The 27,161-nt window shown below is 42.8% G+C and overlaps 6 protein-coding genes across 6 annotated transcripts; 1 reads left to right on the forward strand and 5 right to left on the reverse strand.

Annotated features, from left to right (window-relative positions):
• Positions 1-1,201: 1,201 nt before the first annotated feature.
• Positions 1,202-2,073, reverse strand: LOC311506914 (hemoglobin subunit beta-A-like). Its single transcript, XM_084571058.1, has 3 exons — positions 1,869-2,073; positions 1,545-1,767; positions 1,202-1,442 (listed from the first exon to the last, which is right to left on the reverse strand). The coding sequence occupies exons 1-3, from the start codon at positions 1,958-1,960 to the stop codon at positions 1,311-1,313; spliced, it is 447 nt and encodes a 148-aa protein (XP_084427184.1). The 5' UTR covers positions 1,961-2,073; the 3' UTR covers positions 1,202-1,310.
• A 721-nt stretch (positions 2,074-2,794) lies between these two features.
• LOC311506133 (uncharacterized protein) lies at positions 2,795-11,359 on the forward strand. Its single transcript, XM_084570015.1, has 6 exons — positions 2,795-3,013; positions 3,106-3,313; positions 3,471-3,594; positions 10,604-10,730; positions 10,838-11,045; positions 11,215-11,359. The coding sequence occupies exons 1-6, from the start codon at positions 2,919-2,921 to the stop codon at positions 11,341-11,343; spliced, it is 891 nt and encodes a 296-aa protein (XP_084426141.1). The 5' UTR covers positions 2,795-2,918; the 3' UTR covers positions 11,344-11,359.
• Positions 8,868-9,829, reverse strand: LOC311506915 (hemoglobin subunit beta-A-like). The gene is made up of 3 exons (XM_084571059.1): positions 9,604-9,829; positions 9,214-9,436; positions 8,868-9,118 (listed from the first exon to the last, which is right to left on the reverse strand). Exons 1-3 carry the CDS (start codon positions 9,693-9,695, stop codon positions 8,987-8,989), a joined length of 447 nt encoding a protein of 148 aa, XP_084427185.1. The 5' UTR covers positions 9,696-9,829; the 3' UTR covers positions 8,868-8,986.
• A 2,204-nt stretch (positions 11,360-13,563) lies between the features above and the next one.
• On the reverse strand, positions 13,564-15,082 carry LOC311506918 (hemoglobin embryonic subunit alpha-like). The gene is made up of 3 exons (XM_084571063.1): positions 14,435-15,082; positions 14,149-14,356; positions 13,564-14,000 (listed from the first exon to the last, which is right to left on the reverse strand). The coding sequence occupies exons 1-3, from the start codon at positions 14,530-14,532 to the stop codon at positions 13,872-13,874; spliced, it is 435 nt and encodes a 144-aa protein (XP_084427189.1). The 5' UTR covers positions 14,533-15,082; the 3' UTR covers positions 13,564-13,871.
• A 2,502-nt stretch (positions 15,083-17,584) lies between these two features.
• On the reverse strand, positions 17,585-18,508 carry LOC311506446 (hemoglobin embryonic subunit alpha-like). Its single transcript, XM_084570400.1, has 3 exons — positions 18,268-18,508; positions 17,981-18,188; positions 17,585-17,774 (listed from the first exon to the last, which is right to left on the reverse strand). The coding sequence occupies exons 1-3, from the start codon at positions 18,363-18,365 to the stop codon at positions 17,646-17,648; spliced, it is 435 nt and encodes a 144-aa protein (XP_084426526.1). The 5' UTR covers positions 18,366-18,508; the 3' UTR covers positions 17,585-17,645.
• A 3,818-nt stretch (positions 18,509-22,326) lies between these two features.
• Positions 22,327-27,158, reverse strand: kank2 (KN motif and ankyrin repeat domains 2; the record flags this gene model as incomplete). The annotated part of the gene is made up of 11 exons (XM_084570016.1): positions 22,327-22,383; positions 22,585-22,683; positions 22,769-22,969; positions 23,174-23,316; positions 23,644-23,863; positions 24,061-24,148; positions 24,233-24,871; positions 25,011-25,119; positions 25,210-25,395; positions 25,497-26,855; positions 27,122-27,158. The coding sequence occupies 11 exons, from the start codon at positions 27,156-27,158 to the stop codon at positions 22,327-22,329; spliced, it is 3,138 nt and encodes a 1,045-aa protein (XP_084426142.1).
• Between the last annotated feature and the right edge of the window lie 3 nt (positions 27,159-27,161).

Below are 27,161 nucleotides of genomic sequence, written 5' to 3' on the forward strand. Positions count from 1 at the left end.
CAATATTGTCAAAATTCTGAACATCCCATCTCAAAGTGATGCTGAAAAACTAATTCATGCATTTGTTTCTTCCATTTTTTAATACTGTCATGCAACATTCTCAGGTTGTCCAAATAGTTCACTAAAAAGCCTCCAGCGGATTCAAATTTAGCAAGGATTTAGCAAGAGAGATCCTTTTTACTGCAGTTTCAACTTTTGTTCATTGGCTCCTTAAAATCAAGAATAAAATGGAGGGAGGCCTAGTTACATCCTATCATAGAGACCTCACTTTACTCTCAAAGTGTTGGCTTACTTGTAGTTCCTAGAGTTTTAAGAACGCTACCTGGTCCCTCTCATGTGGAACCATCTCCCAGTTTGGGTTCGAGGGGAAGATACCCTGTCTAATTTTAAGGTTAGGGCTTAAAACCTTCCTTTGTGATAAAGCTAGGGCTGGCTCTGGTGATGCTGACTCATCTCTTAGTCATGCTGCTAGGTTTAGGCTACTTGGGCACCTACCATGATGCACTGATCACCTCACCTCTGCTTTCTTCTCTCTAGTACTCGTCCTCTAATTTCTTTTATCTCTTGCTATCCATGCATTGGTGTGCCACCACTCTATAGCATGTTATTAGCTGTGTGTCCCTCACCCTATATCTCCTCCGCACACTATCTTGCAAGTGTCTCCAGCCTGTAGCTGTGTGTTTCTGATCTGCAGAGCTGCATGCTGCTCATCTGTGGTAGCGTCATCAACCTACTCAGTCTTTGTGGCTTACAGTTATCCATTTCTATCTAAAGGCATAATTCCTCAACCTGCTTATGATACCTCTTACATTTATACTAGTGACAGAACTACTATTGTCGCTGACAGCTGTGTGTCTCTGTGTTCTTGTTTATTCCTATAACACTAACTTTATGAGTACTCTGTATACCTATGAAGATATTCTACAGTGGATCATTTTAATTGCCAGCTCTGTCCTTCCTTTTTTATTCATCATCAGTCTCTTGTGTAACATGCGTCAGCTATATCTTTAGATGCTGCATGTATGCTTTATTTATTTATTTCCACCATAGCTGGTATAGGCTCTGAGCTCTGGAAAGCGTCATGAGACCATTTGAATTGTTAATGAATGAATTTGAGGTCACGACTGTTGGTTTGCAGGTTTTTTTTTATATTTTGTATTTAGAAATAATTCGAAATAAAAACATGAATCATCACACAGAGTAATGTATGTCATTTTGATTTTATTGATGTGTTTGGCAACAGTTACAAAGCAGTAAATAAATTACTTGTGTGACTGATGCACTTCGGGTGGAAGTGTCTCTCTAGACCCTCAGTGGTACTGTCTGCCCAGAGCAGAGACCACCACAGCCAGGAACTTCTGCCAGGCCTCCTGGGCATCAGCGGTGAAGACGCTGGGGCCAAACTTGGCAGCCACACACACACTGATGATTTCAGCAAGAGCCTGCAATGAGAATAAGGTGTGAGAGCGACGTTAAAAAGATCAGAATGAAATGCGCCACTCGACCATCGAGAAGAAGGATGACAATCACAGGTGGTAACATACCCTGAAGTTATCGGGATCCACGTGGAGCTTCTCAGAGTGCATAACGCTGAGGCTGGCATAGGCATTCTTGATGTTGTCCAAGTTCTTCACAGCATTTTCCAGACCACCCATCACTGTCTTGCCGTGCTGGGCCACCTTAGGGTTCCCGAGGATGGCAGCGCTGTTGGACAGGTTACCAAATGACGCGAAGTGTCTCTGAGTCCAGGGATACACAATCAGAAGCCTGAAAAGACGCGAAACCACAAATAAGACTTAACAAAAGCACAAGTGGTAATTACATTAACCTTAGACATTTCATATAATCCAAATGAGCTGACGAGTTACCTGGTCAGAGCCTGGGGTCCAATTTCACCCACATCAATTTTTCCCCACAGGGATGTGATGGCGCTGCGCTCGGCGTCTGTCCACTCGACCATGTTGACGATGGGAAAGTCTCCTCAAATTATTGTCAAACAAGTTTCTCCGAAGACAAGTCTTTCTTTAGAGTCCTGATGTTTGACATTTCGCGTTTTTATTCACCACCGCATCCTCCGTCCCCCGGCCCAGGGAGCAACTGATTGGCCAGGACGCATGATCGCGATAAGGCGCCTGTAATTTGGCAAGGATGGAGTGCTGTGACGTTATTTGGCTCAAAAACTGAAACTTTAGATAAGGTCATGCAGAACGTGACGACTAATAAGGATATATTTTTGTTTATTTGTTGCTATTTTAGATATTAAAACTGGCGTTTTAACTTCCGAAACTGGTTGGAGGATGCAATATGTGATGTTCTTGATCTGTACTCGACTGGTAGGGAGAATAAAAGCACCGGAAAAACTAACTCCGGTCATTGGTGTTTAAGCAATAGTAGCATAAACCTAATAAACTAAACACTGGCTTTATTAATAGTCTTCAAATAGGCCCTAAGTAAAAGAAAGTAAAAAAGTATAGAATGTAGAGATTATTTTTCCTCCAGCCACAGAGGCGTTATTCTCGTGATTAGTGTGTTTTTCATGTATTTCATAACAATGATTATTTATTGCCTCTATATAATGTTTTTTTTTTTTAATGTTTAATCCTAATGTTGACTTGTGCTATCAGTGGAGGAAAAAAAACTGACTTTTTTGCTGACTTGTAACAAGACGGACTTGGAGCCTTTCAAGTAAATAGCCGTCAGTTACGTAGCATTTACGTGAATTATGGGGAGTGGTATCTTTTATCAAAAAGAAATTGGCAATGGAAGCTTCTAGCAGTTTCTTTATCAAGCATGTGGTTTGGATTTGATATCTGGGCGTGGCGCCGTTTGGTTTGATATAAAGACGCCGTGACAAAACCACTTGAGCAGCATTTTCTGATCAATATTTTCTCTCGCTACCTGAAAACTCCAAAGCAGCCATGAGTCTCTCTGCGAAAGACAAGACCGCGGTGAAGAACTTCTGGGCCAAAGTCGAAGGGAAGGCCGGCGAGTTGGGCGGAGAAGCCCTGGGCAGGTGAGCGCCAAGTTACACACTGTGCTCTGGATGAATAAGAAGAAAAAAAAAACGTCATTTCTGTGAATGATTTCCTCTGATTATTTCTGTAGGCTGCTGGTTGCCTACCCGCAGACCAAGACCTACTTTGCGCACTGGGGGGATCTGAGTCCTCAGTCCGCACAGGTCAAGAAACATGGTGCCGTCATCATGGGAGCCGTTGGGAAAGCTGTCAAAGGCATTGATGATATTACTGGTACCCTGAGCGCCCTCAGTGAGCTGCATGCTTTCAAGCTCCGGGTGGATCCTGCCAACTTCAAGGTAAAAGATCGTAGAAGTCTTTGTTGAGGACAATTTAAGGGTTTTGCTTTAGTAGTTACTACAATGTACTAGTACTACATTGCACTGTTTTAACTACTGTAGTACTATAAAGTAGTAATTTGTAATATTAATCTTCTGCCTTTTGCCACAACTGCAGCTCCTGGCCCACAACATCATCTTGGTCATGGCCATGTACTATCCTGCAGACTTCACTCCGGAGGTTCACGTCTCCTTTGACAAGTTCCTGCAGAATGTGGCCTGGGCTCTGTCTGAGAGATACCGCTAAGCTGCAGCAACTCAGAAGCATCGACCGGCAACAAGTCGCATGTCATCCAACAGTGTCTGCAACGCTCTCCACGAGAGGGGCTTGTTAAATAAAAAAATTAAAAATTAAAAACACAAACATGAAAGCTGTGTGTTTCTTTTCTGGAAAAAAAAAAAAAAAAAAAAAAGCTGCTGAAACAAAATAGGGTGCATGCTATAGTACCAAGTGAATTCCTTTTTACGCAGCTTTGCGCAACCATGTGGGAGCTGTCCGTGGTCCTACCGCCTCAACTGTGACGCCAGGGGGGGGGAACTCCAGCAACTGACTGACCGTTTAATCAGTGACAACAAGCTGGTGTGTGTTCAGTGTGCCCGTCTGAGATTCGTAAGGAATAATTTCTGTTTGCCATGGTGCTGTGTTTTTCCCGCCAGCTATTAGCAGTTCAATATGGCGCAGTTTTCAGCGTTGCGCCCAAAGCCTCATGTATCGCCCGAGACAATAAAAGGTGCTTAAACCAGACTTTAGTATCCTGCACCTTCTGCATTTGGTTTCACGGAACATCTGGTACTCCGTTTGTCACGTCTTGTTTGAGAAACAGCAATTGCGCAACGCATTTGTTTTAATGAGCGTTTTGGAAAGGCCTTAACTTTTCAGTGCGGATGAAGGAAGGAAATGAAGGCTGTAAGTAATACCCACAGCAGGTCTGTGACACTCAGCTCCTTCGTTTGGCAGTAGCTTGGCAGTGTGAAAAATGTCAGTTTGTCCTCCGCGTCAATACGCTTAACACTTCAGATTCCTTTCAGCTGTTTGCTCATTCATTACCTCTACATCTTCTTTCAAACCTGGCTGTTTTGTTTGGTTTGGATGGTCACATTTAGTATTCTGGGGATTATACTCATCATATAACATTACGAACTCATATGTGTTTACTCTCCTTCCCAGAGCCGGTCCTGGCTAGATTTACGCCCTGGGCAAACCATCCCGTGGCGCCCCCCCCCCCCCCCCCCCCCAAAAAAAAAAAACACGCCACCAGCACAACAATATATTATATTATTTGTATTATTTTATTATATATAATCTTAAATACAAAAAGGTAACAAGACATACAGTATATAAACACCAATGTAAATTGCACAAATCCTTCATCACAGGATCTAATAACCATGCTTGAAAAATCCCTGAAGAAAGCTAAATAAATAAATAACTACATAAAAAAAGGTTCCTGCACTAATACAACTATTTCGTATTTTACATACAAGTTTTGATTTGCATCATCCTAATACCATCTGAATAGTTCCAGTTATGATAACACACCAGTTTTGTACATAGAGAAACCGCAGATAATTAACATAATCTGAATTCAGTGCTCAGACTGTAGCAGATTTTTCAACCTGGGTTTTTCACCCTATTTACAACTGGCATTAACATTAACAACTGGTGTGAAGTGCAATTGCCTCAATTCTAATAGTTGCTAGTTCAGCAAAACTAAAAACCAAATACAGTCGTCTTATAATAGCAACATATTAGCAAGAGGCTAATAAATAGCCATAGTACTGTCATTCACGTCACTCATAGAAATCTGCATACCTTTATCTTTTGCCCGTTTCTCCTCTTCTTCTTTTCTTGTTTTTCTGAACTGGGCACCTGATGCTTCTTTGGTCTTTTACTTTGATCCATGATGAAGAAGAAGACTCGACATCATTAACTTTTGCATTACTTTTTGCCAACACCGTCCGTTCGCCCGTCAATCAACCGGAGTTACGTGAGTCACGTAGATGACTGCACAGATTTTTTTATTTTTATTTTTCATTTTTTGGTCATTTTTCACATAACCCAATTTATTACATGTAGGTATGGGTCTATGTTAATTTTAGGAATGAAATACAATTTATTTGAAGCAGTTTGTGTTGTGTGGCCTGGGATCAGTCTATCCGTCGGCCCCCTCCTCCTTGCCAACCTCTGCTGTCGCAAGTTGATCCCCCGCCCCTCTCCCCTTTGCCTCTTCTGACACACACACCTGTATGACTCTCAGGAGCAAGTTGACGTGACAATGAGGGCGCCCCAGCGCCCACTACACTAACTTGACATGGAAATGAGCGGTAGTCTAGAAAACTGGCGAGTGTTTTTTATTTATTTATTTATTTATTTATTTATTTATTTTTAGGGCGCTCGTGCGCCCTCACATAGATTGCGCCCTGGGCGGTCGCCCACATTGCCCATAGCAAAAACCGGCCCTGCTCCTTCCTCATCACCAATGATCAAATCCCGACTTTTGATGAAGGAGGGGACTCGGGTTGCTCTTGAAAACATCACATTGTGTTTCGTTCCTTATAAGCAGTGCTGACATAGGAGACTTGAAATCAACAGCTTTCTAGTGTGCTGTTGGCTTGGACTTAACGTTTTAGTTTGACGTTAAAATTTCTTGGTGTAATAAAATTAAATGGTTTACAACAACAAAACATGCTTCTCTGGGTGATAACATTCTTTTGCAGAGAATGCATTCACTACCATAAATCAGTCATTCGTGTAGCCTGTTAACTGCCATTGAAATGGCAAGATGTTGCATTTCGTTGGTTTTAAGGCATGTTTTGGAAAGGGGTCAACTTTTTTAATACAGACAAAGGAAGGAAATGAAGGCTGTAACTAACACCCACAGCAACTCCTCCGTTTGACAGTATGACAGTGTCAAAATGCCAGGTTATTCTCCGCCTTAATATGCTTCAGACTTTAGAGTCCCCACTAAAATGGAGCTGTTTGCTTATTCTTTACCTCTACAACATCTTTCAAACTTGGCTGTTTGGTTTGGTTGGTCACTGTCAAGTGGTCCTCACTCTAGTGAGGTTCAACCCCGCAGTTTCCCCCACTTGAAAGGGCAGCTTGTAACTGAAGACTTGGACTGGAATTCACTCAATGACCAGGAATCAATTCTTTCTTTTCTTTCTTTTATTTTGAAAGTTGTCGTGGCCAAAAGCAGGTGAAAAACCGACTCCTTCTTCCTTGTTTGAACAAGCTTTAGTCCTGCGGTGTCACTTTTCCAGGCCCAGTTTCTCCACAGATCTTCACAGCCTGCTTACCACCCTGTGAGTGAATCCACTTCCCCTGATTACCAGATCATTCCCACCTGGTGATCATCTAGCTGTCTTCAGGCTGGGAGCCACACCCAGTACTGGAGCACCCAGGCAGAGAGGGTGTGGTCTGCAGCTCAGCTCAACAGTCACATTTACTATTCTGGAGATGATCATTTAACTGTAAGAACTCATGTACTGTATGTCCGCTCTCCTTGGTTGAAATGTAAAAACGAGTAATCAGCAGTCATCACGTGATCAAATCTTGCTGTCACACTGTGTGATTGCACAACTACAGACCGAGTGTTTATCGTCACCTCAGTGCAAGCATGCCACCTGTTCAGAAATATATTCAAGGCATAGGACCATTGCTATTCAGTCATTTTAAAATTTTAAATATGTGTACCACCAGCCTGCAAAAGAAAGCGAGGACAGCTGTATTCAAACAGCATTATATAATGGCACAAGCAGTAGCTCAGAAAATGGCTTAGGATAAGTAGATAGTTTATATAAATATACTATATGTAGTACACCGTTTTTTTTTTTACAAAACATTGATTTTCTCTTGAGAAAAAATCCATCTGAGGTGAGGTAAAGCCCTAATATTGCTGACATTAATTTGGGAAAATGCAGTGAACATGTGATTTATTGAGGGTTTTTCTTTCTTACTGACCCGGAAATTGATACACAGCTCAGAATCTAGCCTGGCTGAAAGATCCAGGTAACACAGATGGAAAGTCATTTATAGAGCTCTGTGTACAGCCATTCAAAAGCCTTAATGGCCTGGTACTGAAACGACCCTAAACCAAAAATGCCCATGTCGAAAATATGTCTGCTTAGATTCTGAGTCTTCCAGGTAGATTTACCTAAGAGGCTTTCTCTTTTTAATTTAAAAACTGAAAACAGAAAGCCAACACACACAAGCTGGCACTCATCGGTACCCTAAACCCTCGAGCACAGACAGAAGGTAAGGGAGAAGGAACAAAACCGCACCAGACAAACACTGAGAACATGTGGATTTCCATACTGGGCTTTTGTCAAAAGCACAAAAACAAGAACAGACAAAGAGAAAAAAAAACATAACAACAAAAGAAATAAACAATGTTATCTCTAACAATGAGGAAAAAGAAGATGCCACCCAGGTTAATCTGTACAAAATCCTCTAAATACGAGTGTTGGACTGTTTTCAGACGCTGTGCCGTCAGCACTCACAGAAAGCCCAAACTCCTCACCAGACATTTAGAAGTGAAGAAGCAATTTGGATGAAACTTAATACAACAAAGCATTTTGTGTAGCATTTTTGCCAGTTAGAGATGTGCGTTTCTTGTTTCTTCCACTCAAAAGACTTTATTATGTATTTATTGAACAACTTATAAGGCGTTGCAGCATAACTCCATTTCTAACGGGGGTTTTTAAAGATTTTGTGTATTCCCCATATGCTGATCACGATAAGAATGAAAGCAGATGTCCAGCCATTTTGATATTAAGCTCCTGACGTCAAACATGTTTTTATCAGTTGCACACATTTTATACTGTTATAAGCAAATGAAAGTGCCACACCCATTTTGCAGTATAGCACTATAGTGAGTATTGATGAGTCAGCAGACAAAGGATGTGTTGTATTAATCATTTGGTAATGATGGTAATGTTGTATGGTGCTTCTTCTAGCAGGGGTTTATTCTGTTTTCTTGTATGTGAATTAATTAGTTAAACACTGAATTTACCATAGCTATCACCTGGATGAGATCAATAGAACAGTTTGCAGAGCTGTCACCAATGAACACCTTAGCCTTTCTAGTGCGGTATTGGCATGGACTGAAAGTTTCATTTTCAATTGATGTTGAAATGGTTTGATGAAAGGACTTTAAACATAATTCTGTAGCAACTAAATCCACTACCATGAAACATCCATCTGTGCGTGTAGCCTGTCAGATGGTATTGAAATGAAAGCATTTGACTGCTGTGAATCAGAGGGTTAATCATTGTTATTCTGTTTAGACTAATTTGTTACACATACTGACTCCCAGCATCATTACCTTACCATTGATTAGTCATTTTTGTGCACCCTCAAGTTCATTTGCAAGTTAGTAACCAAGTATCTTGATTTGTTTGACCATGCAGAGGAGTAGAGCATGCCATATAGGCCTGCTCTACTCCTCTGCATCTAAACTGAGAAGATTGGGTTGTCAATATTTATTATTTGGTACTGGGCTAAATATCACGAAGAGAGATTCATTTTGCAATTTGCTTTTTATTTTGCAACAGATACACAGCACTTCATGATTTCACAATTACTTGTATGACTGTTGCACATCGATGGAGCAGGAGTGTCTCTCCAGACCCTCAGTGGTACTGCCTGCCCAGAGCAGAGACCACCACAGCCAGGAACTTCTGCCAGGCCTCCTGGGCTTCAGCGGTGAAGACGCTGGGACCGAACTTGGCAGCCACACACACACTGATGCATTCAGCAAGAGCCTGCAATGAGAAGAAAGTATGAGAGCAGCATTAAAGACAGTGATTAAAAAGATCAGAATCGATAAAAATAAGAGATGACTTCAATGGTGACTTACCCTGAAGTTATCAGGATCCACGTGGAGCTTCTCAGAGTGCATAACGCTCAGGTTGGCATAGGCATTCTTGATGTTGTCCAAGTTCTTCACAGCATTTTCCAGACCACCCATCACTGTCTTGCCGTGCTGGGCCACCTTAGGGTTTCCGGAGATGGCAGCGCTGGACGACAAGTTGCCAAATGACGCAAAGTGTCTCTGAGTCCAGGGATACACAATCAGAAGCCTGAAAAGACACGAAACCACAAATAAGACTTCACACAAGCACAAGTGGACGTCCCTAGAAAACGACAGTGTCCAGCCCTACAAAGAAAAAATATATATCCTATATTACATTAACATTAGACATTACATATAAACGTGTCATTGAATCCAAATGAGCTGACGAGTTACCTGGTCAGAGCCTGGGGTCCAATTTCACCCACATCAATTTTTCCCCACAGGGATGCGATGGCGCTGCGCTCGGCATCTGTCCACTCGACCATGTTGACGGTGGAAAAAGTCTCCTCTGGTTATTGTCAAAGAAGTTTATCCGAAGACGAGTCTTTAGAGTCCTGATGTTTGGCATTTCGGGTTTTTATTCACCACTGCATCCTCTGTCCCCCGGCCCAGGGAGCAACTGATTGGCCAGGACGCATGATCATGATAATGACGTTCATGTTATGCGTCTGTAAGTTGGCAACGATCGGTGCCAGGCCAAGTGCCAAGTGACGTTATTTGGCTCAAAACCAGTTTTTACTTCAGTGCGTTAGACTAGAACATAAACAGACTATAGATTAGTCAAATTATAACTTTTATTTTAGCACAAATAATCCCATATGGACTACAGTTTATATGAGGTCAGAGGTGCAGTTGGTGCACCAGCGTAACACCAAGGGTAGAGCAGCCCAGCAATCAGTTCGTTTTTATTTAATTTGATTTGAAAAACAGTTTTGAGGAGGTGTTGGTTCAACCGTGTGATTAGTTTGGATGATGTAGTTTATGGTGTTCTTATTACATTATGCAGAAATATTTTGTGATATGTGTTTTAAAACAGTTTTGCTACTTTGTTAATGTAATGACCATGGCTGTGTCACACATGAATTTTTATTTTGGCGTTTTCTCCACCAAATCGGTCCAAAGTCTCATTGAAGTTTCCAACTGTGCGAAGACATCAACACTTCTCAGACCTCGCCTCCTGACAGTCGTCCAACACTTATAACGATCAGTTACGTAGAAATTACGTGAATTATGGGGAGTGGTAATCTTTATCAAAAAACACAATGCCGTGACAACGTCTAGCAGTGTCTTTATCAGGCGCGTGGCTTGGATCTGGTGTCTGGGCGTGGCGCCGTTTGGTTTGATATAAAGACGCCGTGACCAATCCACTTGAGCAGCATTTTCTGATCAATATTTTCTTCACTACCTGAAAACTCCAACGCAGCCATGAGTCTCTCTGCGAAAGACAAGACCTTGGTGAAGAATTTCTGGGCCAAAGCTGAAGGGAAGGCCGGCGAGATGGGCGGAGAAGCCCTGGGCAGGTGAGGAGCTCCGTGTAGTGCACATCAATCAAGAAGTAAAACACACACATCATATATATTTAATTTGTTGATCTATGTATCATTTATTTATCATGGTCATTCCGCAGGATGCTGGTTGCCTTCCCGCAGACCAAGACCTACTTTGCGCACTGGGGGGATCTGAGTCCTCAGTCCGCACAGGTCAAGAAACATGGTGCCGTCATCATGGGAGCCGTGGGGAAAGCTGTGGAAGGCATTGATGATCTTACTGGTACCCTGAGCGCCCTCAGTGAGCTGCATGCTTTCAAGCTCCGGGTGGATCCTGCCAACTTCAAGGTAAAAAAATAAAAAAGTAAATAAAAGATATTTCAGGTATTGTAGGCACTTCATTTAGTTGAGGATGGTGACCTTAGCGGCGGTGTTTTGGGCACTTTTATGGCTTATCGGTCCCACGCTGTCGCTAGATGGATTGTCTCAAATATCTAATCTCCTGTCACTATTTCAGATCCTGGCCCACTCCATCATCTTGGTCATGGCCATGTACTTCCCTGCAGACTTCACTCCGGAGGTTCATGTCTCCTTTGACAAGTTCCTGCAGAATGTGGCCTGGGCTCTGTCTGAGAGATACCGCTAAGCTCAACGCAGAAGCATCGCGTCAACATGAGCGTCATCCAGCATGTCATCCAACAGTGTCAGCAACCCTAGAAATAGGGTTTGATCAAATAAAACACAAACAAAACAAAAAAATGTGCAGGTGTCAGTTTTTGGTTTTTTTTTCTCGTCTCGTCTGAAGTAGAGTTAATGAAGGGACATGTTCAACAAAGAGATCAGCTCTTCAGATCTGTTCAGGCTATGGAGACTGTTTTTCACCTGGATCAATTAACATAGCAGTTTCACATTTCTGAGACCTACTACCCATGAACTTATTAGAAACCTGTAATGTCTCACTTGTGTGAGTTGAGTGAAACCCTCCTGCCTGAGATGAAGGGGTCAAACATTCTGATAGCTGTGTGGCTAGAGTTAGTAATGATGCAGGAAGCGTTGTTGCTGCACCTGGCCAGTCTTTTCCACCTCTTGCAGCTCCTCTGTCTGCAGCAGATCGGTCAGCCTGTGGTGAGGAAGGAAGTGAGGATGTTCTTAACCACACACCTGGGAAAAGGAATGAGGAGCTGAAGTACCAAGGCCAGTCAGCACTGGTCTCCTCGAGAAGGACAGACTTCTTCCTCTTCCTCAGGCTGTCCTTAATACAGCCCACATCGGGAGCACCGCTGGTTTGAAGTAGCTGCTGCCGGATCCTTGGAGGTTTCAGTCTGAAAAGGCACAACACACAACACTGATCCATCAAGTTATAGCTTTTATGAAGTTATTATAACTTAAGTTCAGGAACAAGACCACACTCCATAGCATTCTATCATTTCCTGTGTTTACCTTTAAAGGTGTGTCCTAATTCTCTCCCTCTCTGTTCATCTTAGTTACTCCTATCCCTCTCTTTTCTTTTCTTCAAGAACCAGATGAGACAAGGAGCCGGCACTCCCAGAGATGTGTCCCCACCCTGAGTCTCACTCCCTGTATTCCTTTACCATCATCCATCTACACATTTTTCCCTGTTCATCCCTTCCCTTCGACCTTCTCATCCATCCATCCATTGTCCTCACGTACCGTCTACCCGTAAACTTCTTTGCATCAATTAAGACATGGTCTACGTTTACTGAGATCTAACAGACAATACTCTGAAGGTATTTTGGCTGAGTGATGCTGCATCCCTGTCCCTCTCCATGAGCCCATTTGCCAGGGCTCGGAAAGCTCGCCTGCTACTCCCCAGCAAATGCTCTGCAGCAGAACACCCCTTCCCTCTCCCACCGTACAGAGATGAATGAGCAGTATAGCCTTTTCTACGCTGGAGTGTTTTCCTCTGTCACCAAGATCAGACAGTGGCTGATGGTATGCCACTCTGCCTGGTGGTACATTCAATATGTGTTCCATCATAGTTTTGATTTCTTCAGTATTAATCTACAATATAGAATATAATAAATAATAGAGAAAACAATTAAATGAGAAATTGTGTCCAAACGTTCGACTGGCACTGTTTGTATTAATTCAAATTATTTAAGTTTTACTGTAAATTCCAAAGGTGGTGTAAATTTTTAGAAGCAGTGTGCTACGTCTGCCAGGAGGGGGCACTATAAACACGTTTAGATACTCGTTCATTCACAGGATTATGCAGCTACTATACCAGAGCTGTTAACTGCTTTCACTGTCTGAATACTTTATATACATATATATACAAGAATATAAACTCTTTTTCAGTCAATGACTAATAAAGGCACACAAACTGAACAGGCATATCCCATGGCATTACATGATTCATCTGGAAATTTGCAATCAAGAGAGATTGCATTTAAGCATTTAAACTCATAAACTTGATAATGGTAATGACAACTATAATGTGCATTTTCTTACAGACAAGCATGACATATGCTGCCTTTTGGCTCTGTTCACAACCCCTAAGAGGTTTTTCAAACCCAGCGCTGGGAGTTTTTGGCTCAAAGAAAGTCGAGCACCCAAAAAAATCTGAGACCACTGCCCCAACTTCTGTATCTGATGCAGAGCTGCATCACGACTGATGACTTGGACTACGGCCCAGGGCAAACACGGAGAAGTAGTTTAAGGGACAGAGACGCAGCTTTGCTCAGCTAAAGTACCTTCACAGCACTGTTGGATCTTAGTTAGTTTGTTAAGGCAGTCTTACTAACATTTGCAGGCTATGCCTACGAGCATGCCCTGTATGTTTGATACAGAAATGCCTCACCAGAGCACAGCCACAGCCAGCATTGAGGAGAATGCCCGCCAATACCTGTGCTTCTTGAGGAGACCAGTGCTCGTTTACAAAAAACAGCTCCTACTATTATAACTATTTTCTTCACCACTGCTAATTTGGGACCACAAGTCACTTGTTTATCTTTTTTGTCATATATATATATATATAATTCGGCCTATAGCTGAATCAAGACCTGAGCAATTCTCATAAAAAGATTATTTCATTTAAAAAAAAATAAATAAAAAAGAAGGGATGACATTAGTAGAGATGATGACAACGAACATAGAGTTTGATTTTTAAATGCCTTTATTTCATGTGGTATGCAGACCATGGACACCTTGTGTTTAGCGGTATTTCTCAGCCAGAGTAAGAGCCAAGAAGGCCAGGAACTTGTCCATAGACACATGGACCTCAGGGGTGAAGTCACTGGGGAACCTGATGGCCATGACCACCATGATGATGTGGGAGATGATCTGTGAAAGCAAGATAATCACATAATCAGATGTTACGTACTGAGCTTTTAACCAACGGCCACCCACAAATTCAGTCAGACGTGTTGCCACAGAATTTGGGTTTTCAGAATGGGACAACATCAACACACAGAGCATTGATGATCTTCACCTTGAAGTTAGCGGGGTCAATACGCAGGGTGAAGGCGTGCAGCTCGCTGAGGTTCAAGAGACCCGCAGGCAGGTTGTCGATTTTGTTCACAGCTTCGGCAACTCCAGACATCACAGTAATTCCGTGCTTCTTCACTGGGGCAGAGTTGGGGCCCAGGTCCTTCCAGTGGGCGAAGTAGGTTTTGGTCTGCGGGTACACGATCAGCATCCTGGAGGAGACAAAGAAAGAAAACCATGCGTATTTGATCAATTAAACAATAAATGTGAGAGCGTCTTCGGTATATTACCTGCCCACAGCTTCTTTGCCGATGTCATCCACATTTTTGGAGATTTTAGACCAGAAGGCCCTGACAGTGGCCTTGTCCTTAGCTGTGAGGGAAGTCATAATGCCTGTTCACGAATGGTGCTGTCAGCTGAGATCATGGGGCTTTTATGCTTGCAGCAGAGGAAACACACCCGGATAGGACCACCTACCGAGATAGACTGCAAGGCGTTTCAGCTCCAGCTCCAGTTGCAGTTCAGAGATGAACAGAAAGGTTACAACGGAGGCTCTGGAGCGTTAAACCACTCAACCTCAAAGTAGCCTAATGCAGCATTTAGACAATTAATCAAATACATTTTCATGTTCCAATACAGCCGCTAACTGCTCATCTGTACTGCGTAATCTAAAAGTGCCGCGATATAGCGATGAACACATTCCCCCACGTGTTTATAATACAATATGTTAAAAATGCACAAAAAATAAAGGCATGAGTAGGTTCAATATTACCAAGCAAACCAACTTTAATCAATTTTAATACAGTTTCAGTGGGCTACCCATGGCTGCCTATACAGCCGGCTTTATATGCACATTGGAACGAAATGCATTGTATTGATCAGGGACAAAATATATTTCATTATACAGGAATACGGAACAAATAAGCTGAGCTATTATGCCTATTAACCCCTAAAAACAATAGAGAGAGCAGCTTTTAGTTTGATCTCTTCTGCAGCGCAGATGGGCCATATATTCCCTTTTGTAATGTATTTATTTAAATGATTTTAATGGATTTAAATACAATACAGTGAGCTTTACTGTGAGCTATTTTACGCCCATACTATTTCCCCAAAGCACCCTTCCAAAAGGCATAAACAGTTATTTTGGTTACCTGTCCCACCACCCATCGGATCGCTGGCTTGTCGGAGGGGGGAGGTGGTTTGCTCTAACACTCTACTGCACACATTTTGATGGTACATGCTAAACATTATTCAATGTCATTTACTGATTCATTTTGGACCATTTTATTGTCAAAATATTTTTTTTATATTTCAGACCCCCCCCCACTTCAAGATTTTTTTTTCGTTGCCTAGGGGCAACGTTGTGCAACAATGGTACAAAACAACAGAGGAAATTTGTAATTCATACATTATTAAGGCAACTTTTAGAGTCCAATAAAAACATCAGAAAATCTTCCAAAAATATCAACAAATCATGAAACAAAGAATTTAAAACACTTGAAACATATTTACATATCTGACTTAATACAAGCTTAGCTTCGTATAGTCCGTCCTCATGTCATGTTTATTCTCATGTTAGACATTGCTGTCACTCAGTGTGAAACTTCAGAACGCAGTTATTCTGTGCTGTGAAACAGAGGTGCACATCACACATCACTTTTGGTGCTCCTGTGCACATTGTACACATTGTCGGCCCGTGTGATGTGTTGTCCAACCAGACATCGTGATTTGGAGTGGGCCCTCCATTTTTCTGTCAAAATGTGTTAATAGAAGTTAAATTCAATATAAATACAATATTATTGCATTTACAGACAGTTTTGTGCAAAAATACATGAAACAATATATGATCACATTCAAAAACACTTGCTAATGCCCTGAGGCAACGAAAAGAAAAACTGAATTTCCGAACATGCAAAATAAAAAAAATACTTCATAAAACCTGACAAAAACCCTCTCTACAACTTCATACACAAAAATATATTTTTATTTACAATTTATGTAATTTTAAATATGATTATTAGGGTAAATATTCTTACCTTCTTCTCACACCATGTCCTCTTGTGACCATGTGTCAGAAAAGGATGCCCCGCCTTCAAATCATGCTTCATAGTGAATCCCACATTTTATTGGACTGAAATTTTATACTTTTTACATCAATCTCATTGGTTGGCATCATTTAAATTCATGTGTAATTGGCATGGGGCTTAAAAAAACTTTCTGTTGCCCATAGGCAACGCTGTGCTGTAGAGGGTTTAAATTTTGGTGCCAGTGAGCGCAGCAGTCTGAAAATGGATAATCCAGAGCCAGAGCGGTCCTCAGCGGTCTGGACCGGGTTGTGAGGAACATACACAACATCCAGGAAGCCTACTCCGACCTGGCATCTTCAAGGCGTTGGACGAATAAGCGTTGCTATGCTTTTTGACAACACCTCACATCTCATATCACACTGTCCTGGCTCACTGCCTGACCACTGTGATTGCTGGTCAGTTTTTTTAAAGACTTTCAGTCAAAACTGATACTCTTCAACACTAAATATACACTAAATATATATATTGTGATTATTAAGCTACAGTAAATGTTTCCATCTATGATCACTCGTGTAATATAGGCTATATGTACTCATCATCTCTTCTTTATGATTATTTAGTCCTTTGTGGGCCACTGATTTTGATTCAAAAAAACACTGCATACTCCATAAATATTTCCCATGAGGAAGGCCTCATTTTTTGAATTATAATATATTTATATTAAATGTACGGCTTTATAACAAATCCCCTATATGCACAACGTGGAGCAGCCTCTTTTTTATTGAAAATTTGTAGTCTTCTGTGTAAATTTCGCAAATTCATGCCGCTGACCAGTTCAGACGCTCGAGCAGACAGGTTTTGGCCCGCGGGCCGTATGTTTGACACCCTGGTTTAGAGGATATTTGTCTTTTGTCTCAAAAGCAAATCAAATAGTGATTTACTCAAACCTTGTTTTCCCACGATACATAAAAAGTACTGCGTCTGAGCTGAAATCACACATGATTTAGAGAGGAACATAAAATGCGGCAACGGTGCCTCTTAAATGCAAAATACCAAAGATGAACAAACATTTCCCAAACTTTTATTTAAACAGACAAATGCCTCCACGGATTGTCTGTTGTTGCCGTTAAATGATCACGATGTAGCTTTTTAAAACATTCCCCAAAAAGTAAACTGACCACGAAGAAGGCAGCAGATTTTCTAATTGGAGACGCTGAAATAATGTTCGAAGTTTTGCCTAAAATAACTAAAAGGATTATAAGGTTGACGAGTTGTGAAAATAGAGTGTTGTTTTGAAGTGTATGTGGTGTAATCATATCTGAAAAACCTGTGGATTCGGATCTATTTTTAAACAGGACACGAACCATCAGAAAAGAACCACAAAGCAACGTTTTAGCTTTTTGTTCTGCAGCTATACTTTTATTGATTACATGCAGGGGAACCTCGTGCATATTCATCATTTTCATCCTGCTGTTTATCGGTATTTCTCAGACAGAGACCTTGCCAGGAAGGCCAGGAACTTGTCAAAGGACACATGGACCTCAGGGGTGAAGTCGGCGGGGAATAAGATGGCTATGACGACCATGATGATGTGGGAGATGATCTGTGAAAACAAGATAATCATACAAATGTTATAAATGGAAATTTTAGCTGCCCCACCGCGGCCGGACCTTTCATCCAGCCTACACGTTTGACGCGCACTTGAAAGATGTGCGACTAATCGAGATCACACTGAACACGAGGCTGCTCTTGGTAATGGCATTCAGTGGAGAAAATATCCACAAGTTTAGCGATAGTTTGGCCCCTCACCTTGAAGTTAGCGGGGTCAATACGCAGGGTGAAGGCGTGCAGCTCGCTGAGGCTCAAGAGACCCTCAGGCAGGTTGTCGATTTTGTTCACAGCTTCGTTAACTCCAGACATCACAGTTCTTCCGTGCTTCCTCACTGGGGCAGAGTTGGGGCCCAGGTCCTTCCAGTGGGCGAAGTAGGTTTTGGTCTGCGGGTACACGACCAGCATCCTGGAAGAAACAAAGAAAGAAAATCATGCGTATTTGATCAATTAATCAATAAACGTTAGAACGTTTTCGGTATATTTACCTAGCCACAACATCATTGCCAATGTCGTCAGACTTCGGAGAAATTTTGGACCAGAAGGCCCTGACTGTGGCCTTGTCTTTAGGAGTAAGGGTAGTCATACTGTCCTTTTTGTGGAGTACTGTGATCAGTCCACACGCGAGGCTTTTATGCCTCAAACCCAGCACCGCCCCAAAGGCAGTCCAAGTGATCGGTCAGAGATTGTGTCAGATAATCAAACAACTCCCCCACACTATCTCTGGAGCGGCTCTGAGTTTCTGAACTCAGTCTTTCATTCAGTATATTCTTTTCTTTGCATTGGTTTCATTAAGAATGACACAATTCAAATAAAGCAAAATGAACACTTGGAGCAAGGAGGCTGTCTTGGCAAAACAAACAAACAAACGTTTAATCTCTAGCCAGAACTGGAAAAAAAAATATAAAAAATGAGACTGGCTTTAAGTGTGTGACTTACTGATACTGTTTTGGTCAAGTGTGGCAAACTGAGGGCTTTCGTTTTGCAGTGGTGCATTTCACACGGTCAATGCACATGGTTTAGATGCTGCTTCAACCTGTAAGTCTGTTGAGGTATATGTCATGTGTTCTGTAGTATTCTTGTGTTCTTTCAGGGCCTGTGTCTGGGAGCCAGACAGATAGCTGACAGGTGTGAACAATGTGACCTCCACTAGAGTAGCAGTGTAAAACACATCTACACTGTGTATTCTTTGCTCATTTGCCACTCCCAATGTTTGGTGCTTTGTCTGGGCTGCGAGTCCATCTACAGATGCTGGATTAAACACACATAAAAAGACCAGAGAGTTCTGATTTCTTATTTTCCAACGGAAGTTTCCACCACAATTTTGCCAGTGTCGGCAACTTCTTCTTCTGGGACTCAGGTCGGATGGGTGTACATTGTGCACAGAGTCTGGGACTCAGACCTCAACCTCCCCTGAAAAGAGGGTAGAGAAGTGAAGGCCTGGAACCTGAGATCCAGAGATCCAGAGATCCAGAGATCGCTCACGGTTGTGGAGCTCTGAACCTGCTGTGTCTTTCTGGTGAATGTTAGACTGGCAACGGATTCTCGCCAAAGTTTTCTTATTGATTACCGCTGCAGAATTCAAATATGCCAAACGTCACTGGCCTCATCCAAAGTGATTTAAAAAATCTAGGCTCTGCAACCAAATATTAATAGATTTGTTTATCAGCTGGACGCTTTCCAAAGCCATGAGTGAAGTCATGAAGTCTTGAAACACATTTTGTGTTTGAAAGGCTTATCTAATCCACAACAGTGTAGCTGGGAGGGTGGAGCCACACACAAGAAGGAATAGATAAGTTTTTTCTTGTGTGTAGCTCAGCTGATATATCTAGTCTTACAGTGTGAGCTGTTACCACTAAGTGTTGTTAATTTACAGAGATAGTCTCAAATAATGTTGTAAGCAAACCAGAGGCTAGTTAGTATATATAGTATATAGTTTCTTCTATGAGATTAACAATTAACAAGAGGAATCTGAAAAGAAAAGAAAACCTTTGATTGTGTCACTGTGCAGACTGTTTTACAGTGCTCATAATTACATATTACATATTTGATCTCTCTACTTGCATCTTGGCCTGAGAAGGAAGCTAATTTAAGACAAATTAGGGAATTGTTGGAGACATGAGAAACACAAAGGTTCAAATGATGGGTCAGTGAGTGTTTTAGGAGACTTAGAAAGAAAGAAAACTGATTCAGCTGGCAGGAAGCCATCGTCAGCTAACATGTTATAATGTCTAAAGACATGGTGCATAACAGCCGCGAGCACATCAGCCTGTTATCTCAGTGACTCCTCCCGAAGACAAGCAGCTGTCTGAGGAAACCAGATGTTGATGTGACAGTGTTTTTCTTAGAGATTGCAAGGACTAGAGCATTACACTATAGAAAACAGGCCAACAAAGTTCAATGTCACTGCACAGGAAGGGAAACGGGTGTCTAAACCTGGTTAGATTTCTGCCAAGAAGCAAAACTGATTCCCTTGCTCTTGATCTAATGCTGAACTCTACCAAAGGGATATTATCATATTTCCCTGTAGCATCAGATTCCTCTGCTAGAATTATCCAGACACAACAGAAGCCTATAATTACACAATAAACTTTATGCTTTCACTGACCCATTATTATTTAGCACCACTATTTAAATGTTTTGACTATATTACTGTCAGAATGAACTGTAAAATACACTTACATATTAGTACTGTACATGCACCATATACTGCAGGCTATATAGTGTTTTTGAAGTAGCATATGATATAATAACAGATACCATTATCTAATGTAATAGTGACATTGCAGTATTGATCATAGTTGTGTAAGAGGATATGTCACAATTGAAATGTTGCTGACTTTGAACTTGATAAGATTATGTGTAAATATGACAGTCTGAGCCCCACGAAAGACCTTTAAGTTAGAAGACGGTGCTCAGCGTTCAGGGATGACATGGAGACTGGGGGGACATCTTGGGACTGCTTGTGTTGGGGCGCCCTCTAGTGGACCTGCTCTGACATGCTCTGCCTGTAAATACAGGAAAAATACTGCAACAGTACCATTACATCGTGTTGTACTTTCGCTGGTGAAAACTATTTTAGTCTGGTTTTATGTTACTGATAACATGAAAAAAAAAATGCCCAGACAGTCGTGAATAAATGCAGCAGAAAGACGTGGTCCACATTTATTAATCCGCTGTTTTCCAAAATGCACAAATTAGAAGAGGAGACACAAAATCTAAAATCTTACATAAACCTTCATAAAACAAAAAGTACAGAGTTGTGTGAGTACATAAAGGAGGCTGTGAGCTTAAAAATCTAAATGTATAAAAAGATAGATACTTAAATAAAAAAAATCTAAAGTTTATAAAAGATTTAATTGCTCAAAAGCAATTGCTGGAAACCGTGAAAACAGTTTTAAAAAGTAATAGAAATTTTGACATCAATAGGCTATGTACTTTTGTTCGAGAAGTTCGATTTGTAGGAAGAATAATTACCAGTTTATTTCAACATATATTATTTTAAAAATCATATTTTACATCGCACATCCTTTTAAGACCCAAATCACTTTCTGGTTCCCTGACAAATCTCACCTGCATCCCCGCAGCCAAGGTGGCTTCACCAGTGCTTTTAGCTGCTTCTTAACAAAGTCTTTCTAAGTCTTAAAAACACACAAAGATGCACTCTAGTCTTTCCTCACAAACAATCCAATACACCTTCATGTATAAAAATACAAAGACCATAGTACCGTAGCCCTCAGGTGTTCTCTGTCCTCCTTCCCACTGATACTAGGCCTGTGATCATATTACTACCACATACAGTGTCACAGGGTTGATGGGAGAGATACATCTTTGGGTTTAGTCAGGGAAATGTGGTCAACACATAGTGTTTATCTTCTGGTTAAAAAGTTGTAAATGTCTGGGAAATAAAATGATGATCCTCAGAGGTCCTGAATTAGGTCTGAATAAAAAAAATATCAAAAATACTCTAGAGTAAATAAATCTTGTGTATAAATACTGACATACTGTTGAAGTGTTGTCTTCTGTGTTCTATTTTGCAGCACCAATGAGCTACTTGATGCAAGGACACTTATCCACGAGAGGGGTGGCTTTCGTTATTCCAAATGACTGTGATGATCACACATAATGATGCTACTGTGCAACCGCAAGTGTACAGTTAAGCACATAATATGAGAGTGATAAGGACAAAGCAACAGGTGCATGATAATGTACTGTATAATGAAATTTAGTGAACAGTTTTGACTGGTAAGTGCCACAAAACCGGATTATTGCAAGACTGGGCAGTTAAATGTTCAGTTTGTCAGGCTGTACCACACTAGAAAAAGACGTTTTTAGACCACAGCTGAGATACAAAAAGAAAGAAAGAAGACAGTTGTGTACAAAAAGCAATGGATAACAATGGTGCAAGCTGTCATGTAATTATCTTTACAATATAATGTACTTAAATTATGCAGGGTGAACACAAACACACAAACTCATTGTATTTCTTAATTACACGGATGAATATGAAGTGGCCAGCAAGCTGCTGTAAGATGCAGGGGTGTGGTTTACTTTTGTTCACCAGCAGGAGGAGAAGAACCCAAGAGAGGAGACTTGGGTGAAACCTAGACAAAGTGGGGGGAAAAAATATCACAGTTGAGAACTCAACTTTAACTGAATCACAAGTGTAATTGTGTTTTGGAAGTTGGTTGCCAAACAAATACACATTCTGTGGAGTTCCAATCATGGCCACCATAGGCTCTTAGTGAGTGAATGATTTCCTACATTTAGCAGAAGAGCATGTTAGCAGTGTTTTAAGTACTCACAGGGGAAGGAGGCTTTGCAAAGTTGAGGTGAGCATAGAGAAGCACCGCAATGTCGTTCTGACTGGCCTCCAGGGCAATGGACAGAGCTGAGCTGCCATCCTGTTTGATAAAATGAGACGTTAATGGTGTGTGTTGGTGGGTTCGGGCAGGACTTTACAAAATGAGACAGGCCAGAAATGCTTACATTATCCGTGAGAGTGGCATCACACCCTGGCACAGACAGTAGCTGACGCACAATGTCCACATGACCGTGTTCACAGGCGCACATGAGGGCAGTGGAGCCGTCGTCATCGCGGATGTTGACTTGCGCCCCACAAGACAGCAGCGCCCGCACCATGTCCCCTCGACCATGACTGACCGCTAGCATCAGTGCCGTCTGTCCGGCCTGCAAGCACACGTTATTTAGAATCTCTACAGACATCTTGAACTCATTTGTGTTCATGCTTGCAGTGTGCATCTGGTGAAAAACCCTTTGTTGTGTTATGAGACACTTTACTGCAATCACAATTTGCTCCGCAAAGCAGGGCTGACATGGGTTTTTGTTGAGTGTGGAGATGAAGCAAAATCTAGTGAACAGTAGAGGGCGCACCTGGCTGGCCTTGGCGTTGACGTCCCCTGTGCGCAGCAGCTGCAGGACAGTTTGAAGGTCACTGTCAGAATGGAAGGCAGCCAAAGCCGTCAGCATGATGGCCGTGTAGCCTGCCTTGTTCTGCTTGTCAGCGTTACACAGGCCTGTCAGGTAAAGAAGGCAATCGGTGTGACAAGTGCAACAACAGCTGTACAGACAATGACAGGGATGCATGACATATATATGAGATATGATATGACACAGCAGACAAATCAATCAGAAGAAAATCACACATTTTATTTACTTTACTAACTACACTAAGCTGATCAAAGATCTAATATGATTAATATGTGATTTTGAATGTTTGAGTACTATTATATATACTCCTAATGAAGTCATGTGAGGTCTATGTATTAACTTCTGTCCAGATACTCACATATTTGCAGACACGCGCAAAACACACACACACACACACACATATTGTAGCTCACCAGTGTCCAGCAGAAGTTTCACCACGGGGAAGTTGGAGTGGGAGACCGTGTAGTGAAGTGCAGTATTCCCGTTGCCGTCCGCCATGTTGATCACGAATTCCAGCAGCTGAGGGGAGATCGAGGCGAAGGTGTCCATATAGGCCTTGACAACGGCCGTGTCGGCCGCTTTGTGACAAGACACGCGCAGCCACTCCTGCAGCACAGTGGTGTAGGCTGCCCTCTGAGATCAGACACAATGAGGGCACTTCAGGTAAATAAACAGATAAAGATGCAAATGCTAAAATGTGCAAAAACCTAAAAAATAAAGTATATAAAAAGCCTACTCTTAAAAGGGAACATTCCAGGATTGCAAGAAAGCAGGAATTATAATGAGTGGATTATCCTGGTTAAATATAACAAATTACATTCAACACATACCGCTCCTTGTTGGCTGAAGGCATTGGGTTCACCGAGTGCTTTTTGCAAGGTATGCAGAGCTGACATCAGGCTGTCACTCAGCTCCAGTCTGACAGTCAAGGAGACAATCAGTCACTAGTGCACATAGTTAATTTATCCTCTTAGACAGACTATAAGCTGTGTATATATTTACCTGAATTGTTTGGAAGAGACTGCGGCTGATTCATTTGTAATATTTTCAGCAGTTGGCTTGGACTCTGGCTGCCTGGAGAGGTCAGAGGTTTCTGACTGGATGCTGTATTGCTGCTTGGTACTCTCAGTGGTTTTAGTGACATGCGGCGACGAAGAGCAGGTGAGTGAAGACTCAACGGAATTTTGCTCGGAAGTGGATTCAGTGCTAGACAACGTAGAGGCAGGTTCCTGGGTCCTGGTGTGCTTTTCTGACGACTGGTTGACAGTCTCTTTAGAAGAAGAATCCTTTGCTGGACACGGAGGAGTCGGAGTAGGGGCCGATGCTGGTGGCTGTGAGGCACATTTTTGCACAACAGTGTGTGTCGCTGGTGACTGGGGAGCTCCGTCCGTCAGTGTTGTGTCTACAGTTGCAGACTGGCTGGTACTCCTCTGCGAGTCTGGAGCGACGGCTGGCAGTGTGACGGGAGCTTGTTGAGGTACACTGGGGGTTTCTTGCGGCTGGGGAGCATTATTGTGCGTGGTCTGCTGGTGCTGGATTGTAGACTCTGGCAGTTTGTCTCTGGCTTCATGATATTCACTGGAGTCGCTCCCTTCATCTGAGCTCTCGCTGCTGCTATCATCTGATGATGTGGACTCATAGCTGTAACACAGGATAACTCTCACTGCCACACTTGTTTTTATCACTGTACATAAGCAGGAAATACAGCTACACCGCTACTTTTCTTTTTTTAATGGCTCTAATGGCCACAGTGCTCATCGGATGTTCTGCAATGACTTACCCTCCATTGACTCCAATGAACTGAAGGTTTTTCTTTGTTGAGGGAGAGCCTGGTTCTCCTTCTGCTTTCCGCTTCATAATGGATCTCAGAGAGGACTGGGGAGATGAGGCTAGAACAGATACCCCTGATTATTCATACACTAAGAACACAATGTGGTTGGAATAAGTTAGCAAGACGGTGTGAACTTAACTCCACATACCTGCCTTGGACGCGCCTTCTTCTGACTGGAGAGGCTCACTGGTCGTATGCAGGTGTGCCTCTTCTTCTTTAGAGTGCACCACAGCGATGGCAGGATTAGCTACAGGTACTGATGTGGATAACCCGCTCTTTAAGACATCGCGTACCTGCTTGGAGCTGACTGCAATCGGCAACTCAAGTGGAGCATCTGAGGAGTAAAAGAATAAAATAATGTTTATGTTTTACAGAGTGCAGCAAAGATAATCAATTGAGGTGTACTTGGTTCTTAACTAAAACCTAAGCTCTGACCTTCAACTGGGCCTTTGTGGTGCCCCCCCACGACCCCACCAGCTGATTGAAGGGAGGGGGAGCTGCAGGTCTCTGCTCGGAGTAGTGTGCCCACCTCCACCACAGTCGGCTGCTCCAGTGTGTACACTTGGATTCCCACAGTTCTCTGTTCCCTTTGTTGCGGCTGCTGTGTGAAGCTGACCAGAGTGTGTAGCCTGCAGCCTTGTGACTCCTGCCAGCCCATGCTGGTAGCAATGACTGGATGGTCCGCCTGAGGAGCCTTCTGGACTGTTGCGACCTGCTGTGCAGCCTGCAGATCCTGCATTGTTCTCTTTAGTTGGCCCTCAAGTTGACCCACTTGATTTTTAAGAGCCTCCGTCTCAGATAGCAGCCCCAGATCCTTCTCTCGAACCCAGACTCCTACGTGACGAGTGCCCCTTGACTCCTCTGGTCCCACTCCTATTGTGCGCACTTCCCGCTTTACATCTGGTCGAGCCCCACCCACGATCACCTGGTCCTCAATCTCACACCCTGAGTCTTGTTTGGATCCCTCAGGTGTGGTGGGAGTCAGAGGCCCTGCTGGCTTGTTGGTGCCTTTTGCTCCATTGCTCACCTCTTCTTCAGGGATGTCGATGTAGAGCTCCCCTCTGGGACGACCTCGGTTGAAACCCAGAGTGTGGCCCAGGAACTTCTGACTCTTTAGCTGGACGCTGAGCTGACGTTTCTCCTCCTGTAGCACAGAGATTTTGACCTGGAGCACAGGGATAGTCTTCACCTGATCCTCTAGCTCCTTTATCTTCCTGAGGGCTGCAGCCATCTGCTCCCTAACATGTTGCAAGTGAGCTGGGGTTGGGGTCACTGGAGTGGAGAGGCCAGAACTCAGGGGTGTAAAGGATCCACCTCCACCATGTGCCCTGTTGAAGCTGTGTGCACTACTGATGGAGGTGTTAGAGCCTGCTACACTGCTGTGCATGCTGCCCAGGTTGGAAAATCTCCGCCCCTCTTTCTCCTCTTCCAGCTTCCTGCGAGCATCCAACAGGGTCTTCTCCACCCGGGCAGTACTAAAGCTGGGCCTCTGTGACGTGTGGTAGCCTGGGGCACAGTAGGAGTAAGAGGAATGCCGGCTGTCCATGCTGGTATTGGAGCACAAAGACTCTGTGGAGGTCCACCATGATCCAGCATAGCCATAACCACGGGGCAGGGAGCCATAACGCGGCCGGCGCTGGATAGGCACCTTCTTAATAGTGTTCCCCTTCTCTATGTCGTTAACATATTTGAGGAAGTCCAGGTCCAGACGGTAGCCATAGGGGGTCTCCACTGAGTAGGGCGCCTCCTGTTCTTTGGTGTGCAGGGAAGGGGGAACAGGCGTGTTGAGTTTCCCTGCAGGGGAAGGAAATCAACTTTAAACAAACGGAAATCTGCGTCTAATCTTGGGCTCAGACTTTAGAAAATAGAATCAGCTCTGAGCTACTTTGTGTTTAAGTATGTAGTCTGAAACAATCACCAAATTAGGTACAATGTGGGAAAGCACGGTTCACTTCAAACTGACCACACAGTTAGATTACGTGCAATTGTGGCTGGCAGTTTAAAGCCTGACAAAATTATCTCAGCCCTGTGTTATCAGTTATAATAAACAAAGTCTGCACCTGGGAAGCCGGGGTCCATGTGCAGCACCTGAGCCATTCT

Source organism: Chelon labrosus (genome assembly GCF_963514085.1).
Source record: "Chelon labrosus genome assembly, chromosome: 21".
Lineage (NCBI taxonomy): Eukaryota > Metazoa > Chordata > Actinopteri > Mugiliformes > Mugilidae > Chelon > Chelon labrosus.